Source organism: Siphateles boraxobius, unplaced genomic scaffold (genome assembly GCF_051911475.1).
Source record: "Siphateles boraxobius isolate OS27281-9 unplaced genomic scaffold, OSU_SipBor_1 29, whole genome shotgun sequence".
NCBI lineage: Eukaryota > Metazoa > Chordata > Actinopteri > Cypriniformes > Leuciscidae > Siphateles > Siphateles boraxobius.
Window position 1 is genome coordinate 6500266 of NW_027508908.1, and position 11751 is coordinate 6512016.

Below are 11751 nucleotides of genomic sequence, written 5' to 3' on the forward strand. Positions count from 1 at the left end.
CAAATGACCATCTAAGCTTCCAAAAGCTGCTTTACCTGTTAGTTTTGGAAACGGCAGTGGTTTTGGCTGTGGCTGAAGTGCTGGGTTTGACAGCAGGAGCAGCGGCTGGCCTTGGAGCTGGAGCTGTAGAAAATAAATTGAAATAATGTTCCAAAGTGAAAATTCACTGGGATATAATCAAATATCATGCAAAGCCAAGAACCACAATTAAAATTACATTTATTTTACAAAAAAAAAACTAGCACATAATGACTCACTACACCATGTTGTAACTACCACATGACAATAATGGATTATTTTCTAAATTACGATTAGTTATTTGTACATGCCCAAATCCAAACTTAGAAGTAAACTCATGCCAGGCCATCTTACCTGTGGTTTTGGGTTTGGTTGCAGCACTAGTGGCAGGTCTTCTACTCAGGCAGGTGGCTGTGCCGACAGCTGTTCCTGTCTTTGTTCCACTTGCAACTGTTGTTGTCATTGATCTGCTAGTTCCAACAGTAGTTACTTTAGGTTGGGCCCTTGAGGTTGCAACAGCAGTGGAAGAGCCAACAGGTTTCTTACTGGGACCAGATTGTTCAACAGTAGTGGTGGTTTTTTTCTTGTCTGCTGCAGTAGTGGCCACTGGAATGGGTTTCTTGGTTAGGGTACTCGCTGCAGTCTTTGTGAGGCCATTAGCCGCACGGCTTTGGGTTGCTTTGGGTCGTGTGCCTGGTCCAGTGGTAGCTGGGCCTGCTGCTGTAGTCTTGCCTTTGACTGGGCATTTGGATTTGCTTTTAGCATCTATCGCTTTCCCAGGACCTTCCTTCACAGGTGGAGGAGCTGCTTGCTCAATTTGGGGTTCATCAGATTGTGGAGGTGATGATGTAGTGCCATTTTGAGATGTCCCGTCACTGCTGGCTGGATCCGTTATGGGTTCTGTTCCTTCAGTTTCCATTGGTTCAGATGGTGATGTGGCCAACCCATCAGGTTTCATCTCCAATATTACCCGTCGATTGGCTGCTGCTAGATACACTCGCTGGATTCAGTGCTGCTCACACACTGAACCCAGGGATAACGGATGTGTTCACCAACTCAATAACTGCCCTGTAAAAACGTTGGAAAGACACAAATACAATCAGTTTAGCAGAGAAAAGCTTTTGCCTATGCTCTATGTGTAATATAATAAAATACTTTTAAGTAATCATAGAGTAAGAAAAAAATAAACACTCCACTGAGAGAGAACTCTAAGTTAAATGGGAAGCAGTGTTTTCCAAAGGGAACCATCCTCATGAATGGCGACTTGGGAAAAACAGGAAACGGTGCATTATGAAAGAACCAAAATACAAAAAAGATCACATCCAGGTCAAGCATCCTAGATGCTCAATGTACTTTTAAAATAGTTTAGAATATAGAATGAAATACTATAAAAGTATCCTGTTAAAATAAAATAAAAAAGTCAACTGTGGTTGCCAGAAATACAGTGACAATTTGCCATGTATTACTGGAATATATAATATAATATAATAACTGTATATTTTACAACGTATAACATTGCCATTCACTTCTCACTCATTTCATTCACCAGGATATTAAGATGATTTATAGCTTTGATTTGTGTGGATTATATACACAGAGCCACCACCACCACCTGCTATACAGAAATATGATGCCATTATCTCGACTGTAGGTTTCATCTACTGGTTAATTCAAACTAGTAATTTCCTGTCTGCCAAGTGTAAACAGAGATGATGTCACCTTGCAACACCCATGTCCCACACAGTAGACATATTTTGCACTCAACACAGATTCAAATCCACAACTTTTCATGTCTCATAAATAAACCCAAATTAAATTTTGGTAGAATTCTAAAAGAAAATTTCAATATAACTCTTTTACTGGAAACCTGCACTATGCAAGTTTTTTTTGTTTCCTTCAGGGAGTGATGCAAAAGCTTGTCAGCAAAAAAGATTGTGGAATTTGGGCTCTAAGAAAGAAGGATAGGGTCAATGTGGTGGAGAGGGGGTCTTTGCACCCATTCACCCCTCTCCAAACTCCTTTATTCAGAATCCTCTTGTCTTACTCCTTCACCACATAACCACAACCCCCCTCTTTCCTCCATTCTCCTTCCCCTCCTCCTCTGCATCAGATCTGTTCTTCGTCTGCAGCCATACAGATGGCCCAAGCAGCTGAGCTATTGTTCTGGCTCTTCAACAAGCCCAAGCCACCAATCCAGAGAGCAAATAAAGAAAGGAGAAAATAGTGGGATGAAGTAACAATGACGAGGCAAGCAGAGAAATCAAATTTTAAATCATCATCATGCAGGAGATGAGTGGGCTCAAGTGTGTGTGACAGATTTAAGAAGAGGAAAACAAACAGCAAAGCTGTGACTAAAAATGTTGAAGGAAGTCACTCAAAAGACAGAAAACAAAGAAGATGGGTGACAAGTTCTTAAAAACTTGTCATCCTACAGGCCAAGATGATGAAATGGGAGGTCATCGTTCTACCTAGGACAGCACAGAAATTACCCAGCGGCCCTGCTGCTGTGTCTCCATGTGGATGTGAAGATCAACCAGGGGACATTCAAAAAAAGAGATCCAATTTAGTCAGAGAGGAGTAAAAAGGTAAAAATTGTTGAATAGCACAGATAATTAGAAACAAAGAGAATATCTGCAGCAATGAATCCAGCTGTTTTACATCACAGTTCAGCTTCCCCATGAATATCACTATCTCTCTCACCTCTTATTACCATTTTAAATTAGTTTTAAGTTTATATTTTCCATTTTTATCTTAAAGTTTAAGCATCTTTGCTTTGTTTTTCATGTCTATAAAGTTATTAAAAAAAATTGTTTCAGTAGTAGTACTAGTTTGTTATTTTTGTACATCAAGTTAAACTAAATGAAAATGAGAACTATCAGGGAAATCTAACAGCAAAAGCATTTGAGAACATTCAGGTGCTCATGAAAAAAAGCCTATTTTATCATCCAAACCAAATCAGTTCACCATTAAAAATTAAAGTTCCAAAAGTAGGTTTCACACCGATGCCAAATAGAAGAACTATTTTGGATCCCTCAAATAACCTTTCATTGAACAGTTCTTAGAAAAAACATTTTTTGTGTGTGTGAAGAACATCTTAACATCTAAAGAAACTTTTTCTACTGTAAAGACCCTTTTGTGCAATAGAAACATTCCATGGATGTCAACGGTTCTTCATGGAACCACAGATGGCAATAAAGAATGTCTATTTTTAACAGAAAACACTTTGACTAACACATTTCTGTGATTTTCCATGGCCTTTTCAGCCATTCATCTATTTGATTCAAGACTGATCTGCTAATGAGTCTTTCAGACTGATGCATGAACCAAATCAACCAATTCATTTAAAGGGACTCTCCACCCATTTGCATTAAGATTTCCATTGTTAGAAATCCAGTCATACTATTGAATGGTCGTGCAACACTCTTTCATTTTCCCCTGAGACGAGAGAAATCCTCCATTTACCTTTTTCACTTACACCTACAATGACGCAAAAATTGTCATTTTACGTCATTGTAGGAGGAAGTGTTAAAGGGGGGGATTTCTGTAAAGACTACAAGCACTAGTTCCCACCCTTTCAAACCCGCCCATAGGGGGTTGGACCTAATGCGCTAACAGACCTATCAAAGATCAGTGCTAGTGCGTTTGATTTCAGCGGCAGAAACTTTTTGAATATATGGACGAAGGTACTTCACGCAGACGGATGCATTATGGAGGATCTGGATTTTGAAGAATTTATGGTAGAAACGGATGTTCGTGGCTACCTTTATGAGCCACAGTATAGCGACGAGCAGCTGAGGGCTATGGAGGAACAGGAGGCAGCTGAAGCTGCTGTCACCACAGCCGATGCAGACGATCTGCCTGCCGCGGACGAGGAGCCTAATTGACGAAATTACGGAATCGGAGGATGACACGGACGTGTGTGTTGTTGCTCACCTGAGTTTTGCACCCCATATGGATAGCGACGTCCTGGAGACCTACTTTAGAATACCTAAGGTCAACTGGCAACGTCAGCCAAAGCCTACAGAGTCAAATGGTCGTCTTTCTGTAAAGTAAGTTTATTTTCATTTTGTTAACACGCTAACGTGGCAGGTTCATTGCACAAATATCTTGCAGTTATGCTTGCTACTGTGGCAAGGAGTAGTGGGAGTGGCCTGCGGAGCTGAGCATTGCAATGCACTATGGAGATTGTTGTCTACAATCCACAAGCACTAAAAAGTCATTTTCTGCCTTTTATCGGCCAAGAAGGTCCCAAATTAGAAATGTATGATACTATTCTACTACATACATGACACACTTTCAATACATTCATGTCTTCACCGGTGGAATGACCCTTTAAAAGAACTGACTCAAAGAAACAAGTCACTCTCAAATTTAAACAAATAACCATGGTTTAAGAGCAAACAATAGCTGATATGATATTGTAGAGCACAGCATAACTAGGAAAATGTATGATTTTCCAAGCTTGGAGAACATGATTTAAAAAAATTACTTATATTTGCAGTTTTTCAGTGAAAGTAGGAACCTTGTCTGCCTCTCATTAAACCCCATGCCTGTCTTGTGCAATATCTTAATCTGTTATTTGTTTGGATAAGGGAATATACTGTATAGACTGAGGATTATAAAGGTGCCATGAGGACAATTTAAAACGTGCTTCCCTAATCCTAAACCTAGCCCTAAAATAAACTTCTGGCGTTATCAGATCTGGAATAAATGAAGCTGAATTAAGTTAATAAAACTGCTTTCCACATGGGGACGTCCTTTCCAAAGTGTGTGTCCTTTTACTTAGTGTAGTGGTTTGATGGACTTTTGCTGTGCTGTGACAGCGTCCCACTAAGCAGTTCAGAAACATCTGCAGACGACAGCTAGAGACGCACACAGGCACAAAGCAAATGTCACATTCTAGAGAATGTGCAAGAGAAACTGATACAAAACGAATAAGGAACAAATAGAGAGACCTTGCAAACCCGAATTCCTGCACAGGGCTTCCAGCTCTTCAGGGCCGAGCCATAACCAACTGTCATAGACAGACATGCAGCTATTTCCACGCAGCTGTAGTTGGCCACATCCTGCATTCTTGTAATAAGAGCCAGCAGCGGGACCCAGACCTCTGTTTAACAAATATCTATATCCTCATTCTAATTGTTAAGTTTTGTTTTAACTTGTAATTTCACAAGAAAGTTATAATCTGTAACTTAATGTTGGCAAAACGGAAAAATAATCGGAATGGGATGAGAGATCGAATAACAAAATGGATTTCACCAGAGGTGTAAAAAAGCAGACAGAAACGACACAAACACATACCCCTCTTACAATCTGCCCATACAAGGCAGTGCTCTCACAACACTACCACTGGCACATGCACTCCAAAGAGATCAACACATGAAAACACTGAAAGAGTGCAGCAACACACCCCTCCTATTCCATCTCTTTTACTCCCTATACATTACAGTCAATTAGTCATCGGACTCCCACATTGACTCCATGAGACTGTTCTTACCAAAACCTAAAATGATAATGTGCATGAAGCTGTTATTTGAGGTTATCATCATGCTTTGTGCATCTTTCAATTGGCAGGTCCAAAACAGAGCTTGCATAGCAAACGACAGTTTTTCTTAAAGGAATAATATTATAATAATTATCCCATAATTTAGCTACTCACACTCAAGACATTCCAGGTGTATATGACTTTTTTTTTTCAGCCAATCACAATCAGAGATATATTAAATAATATCCTGGCTTTCCCCAGTTTTGTGCCTGAGTTTTTGCAGCTCCAAAAAGCGCATCCATCCATCCATAACGTTCACGAGAGGGTCGAGTTCTGACCTCTGACATGGGCATAGAATGTAGCTCCTTTTCTCTTATATCAAAATCCTCTTTAAAACTTATTGTTTTAGACTTCAAATTCGTTCATTTTGGTCTATACTCGTTAATTCTCACCTGAGCTTACGCTACAATTACAGCCCTGTCAAGCCTAGTTCACACTACATGATTTTAAGCCCGATTTAAGCCCGATTTGCAAATCGTTGAGCTCGCCGACAGGTCAGGGTGTTATCGCGTGCAAATCGCGGGGGATTAGTGAGCGATGAACGCTTGCCAATCTGTTAGTATGAAAGAGCCAACAACGCATCAAAGACCCTCGCAGACGCCTCGCAGACGCGTCGCCGAGCCTAGAAAAATATCTAGCATGCTAGATATCCAGAGCTGTCGCACAACTCAATCTCACTGATGTCATGAGCAACAGCCAATCACAGCAGCGCATGAGTTGAGGTCACCGGGTAAATACGTAATTTTTGCCATCAGCTAAACATAAACATGCAGCTACATCTCCGATAGGCTATAAACATGCTGTACTCACCTCCAACTCTCTCTGTAGCACAGACCTGCTCTTCGCGTATGCAGATCCACTCTTTCCCCCATACTCTCTTATTTTTTCTTTTTTTGCGTTTTTTCTCAGAGCAAATCATCGCGCAAACAGTTTGCAGCACTAGTTTCTGTCTGACGTCCATATTCGCGTGTTGTGTTGTTCTTTGCTGTGTATTGGCGCGTGCTGTTTCGCGTCAAGATAGACATTAGACAGATAGATTTGTAGACAAGATAGAATCGTTGGGTGACAGAGTTGTTGTCAACTCGTGTAGTGCGTTACCTCCTGTTGCGGATCAATCATGCTGTGTCGTGTGGTGTGAACAGCTCAACAACTTGAACACTCCTGATTTCTCAGAGAGCAAGTCATGTAGTGTGAACCGCACAGTTCAGCCCGACGTTTTAAAATCATGTAGTGTGAACTAGGCTTCAGAAATGGCACACTTCATATGCATTTTCAATCTTGTGGACTTACAATGGTTGCTGAACGCACGTGTCCATGAGACCGTACGGTGTCCCATTTGTCATTTAAGGTTTCAGAAGGGTGCCAGCACAATAAAACAGTAATATACATTGTGAAATATTGAAATTTAAAACATCTTTTGCAATACATTTAAGAATTTATTCCTGTGATGACAAAGCTGAATTTTCAGCATCATTACTCCAGTCTTCAGTGTCACGTGATCCTTCAGAAACAGTTGTGCTGCTTAATGTTTTAAATAATTTTCAGGACATTTTCTGATGAATGATTTTTTTTTAATTAGAAATCTTTAACATATTTAGTGCATCCTTTCTGAATTAAACTAACTTACTGACCTTAAACTTTAGAATGATATCAGAAAATCTGCAAATAATGAAATGGAAAATTATTACAAATAATATTTTGAATACACATCTGAGCTTATATAAGTCTGACCTGCCTCTCAAGTTGATAATTCACTGTTCGGCATTTGCACACTGACTGACCTCTGAAATTTGCATGGGCATCAGTCTGTGAGTGTTCACTTTTTACTTTCACTTCCCATATAGAAAACGACAGCCACCAATAACTAGGCCTGACTTTTTCAGTTTTCATTTTAAAGGAAAATCTCCAGAATGGATTTAAAAACAGTCAAATGTCCAACAGAGTACTAAACACTTATCAGTAGCTTAAAACATAATCAAAATAGCTAAAACATTTAATAAACTCTGCTCATTTTGAGAACGATGCTGCTTTATGCGAAGGAAACTATGATTCTCTTCAGATTCTGTCTTGGCCTGCATATCAGTTACATCCCAGAACAAAATGGAACATGCTGCGTAGTGCTGGAAAACCCAGATTCCCATCTTTCTCCCTGAGCTACATCTCAGCATGTTTATGAGCACACCACATTCCTTAATACAGACAAGAGACAGGAAGTCGCAACATTCATATACACCCACAACTGTGAGAGTGAAAACCGCTATGTGAAATGGTCTCCTTGCAGGAAGGGGGGCGTTCTTTAATATGCTCAAAGTAATAAAACAGTCACCAGTGGTGGGTGTGATTTCTCGACTTTCTGATTCTCCACACATAAACACACACCTTTACAGATAAAATACACCCATATTGATATTATACAAATCAACACTTTCTGTAAATGATCTCCACCATCCACTAATTCCTTTAGTAGGTTTCAGTTCTTATTGTGGTCAGTAACCTGTCGTCATTATTACTGTAATTTCCATTGGTTACTCTGTGTGTAGTAGGGAAGGTTAATGGGTCAGTATTGTGTGTGGGGTGAGGTCGAGCTTAAGTGTCAGACTTCAGGGAGTGTGAAACGGTAGTAACGATGCACATAAACAGGAAGAAACGTGACGACCCTGCTCCCACTCATCCAACGGGATTAACTCCAGACAAGCGAGCCGTCTGTGTTGTCTCAGTATAGGGTGTGAATGGGCCTTAATGACCCAGCAGGGTTTGATTTTGCCATGCGTAATGTAAGGATTAAGAGAGGACATTCCCCATTGTGTGCAGCGCACCATGCTGACGGGGGCTGGGCACAGCCAAAACAACATGAGATATTCGACAGAAAGAGGACGCAAAACGAAACAGGACAAAAGTAAAAGTGGTGTAAAAGGAATTTTGAAGAAACTTAAGTGAGCATAAATTAGGTAAAGAGAAAGCTGGAACCATCTCACGTGTTCAAGACAGACAAAAAAAGATTAGTGTCAGATGATGTTTTGAGAGGGAGGGAGTTTTGAGAGAGGGAAGGAGAGAAAGAACAGATGGTGAATGGTGGCGTGATGGTTTGGGTGTAGTTTGCATACTGGACACACACCAGGACGCTGTGATGGATAGAATTGAGCCCAGGAGGATTAAAACAGGGCATCGGCTCCAGCTAAAAAACACACACAAACAAGCTCTCTGCCAAATTATCCAGCACTGGTTTGCTGACAGTTAAAAGCTCTTATGTCAGTGGCAGGGTTTCAGCAGATTTGGGGGTTATAAAACCACCAGAAAGGATTTAATGTAATAAAGGGGTATTTCAAAATGTTCTTTCCAAATGTAAAACTGACGTCAAGCACCAAGTAGATTATCCCGATGGTAAAAACTCAGGAAGCCATTTCACAAGAAACAAAATAGTACCAGGACTTAATGATTGTCTGGAATTCACATTACTGGAAGTGGAGTCCATCAAGTTTATACTAAACTAGGTTATCAGAGTATCTGTAAGGCAGTGAACTGGTGAATAAGCAAACCGATTTGATGATGTGGTTTATTTAATTCATCTGCTACAGAAAATTGGGGCTTCTTCCTAGCTATCCAACTCAACCACCCCACCATGAGGTCACGACTAAGCTGAAGCCAACCAGACATCTCAAAATTTGTTAAAATGGTCCAATCTGTGACTGCGGCATTGGCCAGGACATCAATAGATATGCATACAAACACCCTTAAAGGTTTAATTAATCCAAAAATAAATTCTGTCATATTTACTCACCCTCATGTTGTTCCAAACCCAAGATATTTTTCAATCAGTCTCTCCATTGACAGCTACGCAACTACCACTTTGATGCTTAAAAAAAAGTTCATAAAGAGCTTGAAAAACTAATCCATATGAATTGAGCGTTTTAGTCCAAATTCGTTTTAGACCAACTCCTCTTCGATCGCTTTATGATGAAAAGATTGAATTTAGGCTTTTATTCACATAAACATTCATCAACACACTCACCAGTTGTGGTGAAAAAAACGGATGTCATCGCCAAAATACCGACCACAGACTTGAGGAGGAGCAGCACCAAAATGCAACACCACAATACAGGGCTGCACAATTAATCGAATTTCTAATTGCGATTACGATTATGGATGCCACGATTACGTAATCATTCAAAGCCGCGATTACAAAAGAAAATCCACTCTGCGTGTGTGTTTAGAGCATAATTATGTTATGAGGCGGATCACGACTACTTAAGAAAACCCAGCACAATATGACATACCAGGCAGTGACGTAAGTGTACGCTGAAATAAAGAGTCTTTCACCTCAGAAAAACGGACTTTACTGTCCTGTCAGCTGTTATACTGTGCTCGTAGCGCGTACTCTTCAAGTGCACGCACAATTATTAAAGGAGAACTCCGGGCAATTTTTAAGTTAATCTTGATCGTTAGAGCTTTGTGAGTACTGACTATAGAAAAAAAAACGAACCGGATTGGTGCTTGCTACGCGGAGCTGCGACCGCGAATGCCCAGAGCTCCCACCCAGCTAAAACGGCAGCTATGGGGGCATCGACATAAAGAGCGTTTTTTAGCCTCTTAACAGACACAAAATGCAATTAAAATGTCTGTCCAACATGAACAGGGACCCTACATGTGAACAAGATGCGTTTAGCAACTTAGCCATTGTTTCAACTCACCTAAATAGTCTTTTAGACGGCAAGCTGTAGTCTCGCGCTGCAGTCCCGTGCTGTAGCCGGAAAAGGTGAACAATGTCCAGGTGGGAGGAGCGTTGATCATGTGCGACGAGTCTTCGTACATGAATGGCATTTTTCTTCAAACGGCCCCGCTGTGTTGAGTGTGTGTAGTCATCCTTGTCAAAGTGTTCACTGCAAATGCGGTAATCTTTAGCGCGTAGTACTTCTACGGGAGTTTGCACATCAAGTTGAAGTACAACTAGCCACAACTGCAGAATCTCGAGGTCATGGAAAGGAAGACGATGAAAATATAAGCTCTTATATTTTCGCATTCTGTTGTCACAATTCGGAAAGGCACAAACACGAACCATTTCTTCACTTGTAAGCAACTCTGATCTTAACTCGTCGCACATGATCAACGCTCCTCCCACCTGGATATTGTTCACCTTTTCCGGCTACAGCACGGGACTGCAGCGCGAGACTACAGCTAGCCGTCTAAAAGACTATTTAGGTGAGTTGAAACAATGGCTAAGTTGCTAAACGCATCTTGTTCACATGTAGGGTCCCTGTTCATGATGGACAGACATTTTAATTGCATTTTGTGTCTGTTAAGAGGCTAAAAAACGCTCTTTATGTCGATGCCCCCATAGCTGCCGTTTTAGCTGGGTGGGAGCTCTGGGCATTCGCAGTCGCAGCTCCGCGTAGCAAGCACCAATCCGGTTCGTTTTTTTTCTATAGTCAGTACTCACAAAGGTCTAACGATCAAGATTAACTTAAAAATTGCCCGGAGTTCTCCTTTAAGTCACGAAAAAAAAATTAAATTCCAATAAATCACGTGTTAGCTGAGAAGGATTTGCATGCAGGTATGATTTTCATTCTATGCACCAGGAGCCGTTTCATTAACAGGTCTTGTAAGTATTGTGTATTTACCATGGTAACTGTCGTTTCCATATCCCAAAAATGCCACTTTATTTTCACTTTGTGTTATTTTTTATATTATTAAATGACTGTGGTGGCTCATATCAACATTGTATTTACAAAAACTAGTTTGGGACTGCTATTTAATTGCTTTAGCATAGTCCTAATAATTTTCTAGTCTTTACTATGAGTCATTCTTACAATTTATGTGTATGTTAAGTAAAGGGGGCCAGTACTTGTGTGTGTTAACAATTTTTCTGTAAACATGTATTATAATATGCCTATATATATTCAATGTAAATTGTGATAATCGTAATAAATAAAATCGCAATAACAATTTCAAGGGAATAATCGGCAATTATGATTTTGGTCATAATCGTGCAGCTCAACCACAATGAAGAAATTGTTTTGGTTCCAGCCCAAGATGACTCAAGTGATGAAATCATTAGCTGGATGCAATAAAAGGCACAATCAATCGATACATAACACTATCGGCTAAAAAACCTAAGTCTAATGGAGCAGCAAGAGATTGGTAAAACAACCATTGACAGCAGCTGTCCCTGCTCAACACTATTCTGACTGACC

The 11751-nt window shown here is 40.3% G+C and overlaps 1 protein-coding gene across 5 annotated transcripts in view; it reads right to left on the reverse strand.

Moving 5' to 3' along the window:
• Positions 1–11751, reverse strand: part of prr36a (proline rich 36a) — a 28065-nt gene that overhangs the window by 14101 nt on the left and 2213 nt on the right. For 3 of the 5 annotated variants that reach the window (XM_077246335.1, XM_077246338.1, XM_077246339.1), the window contains exons 2-3: positions 373–1086; positions 36–123 (exon numbers count right to left, since the gene is read on the reverse strand). In XM_077246335.1, coding sequence (XP_077102450.1) covers positions 36–123; positions 373–976 — 692 coding nt within the window. In that variant the 5' untranslated portion in view covers positions 977–1086. Of the gene's footprint in view, positions 1–35; positions 124–372; positions 1087–9341; positions 9362–11751 lie in introns of those variants that run through there. The other 2 variants (XM_077246336.1, XM_077246337.1) reach the window with 2 other exon arrangements.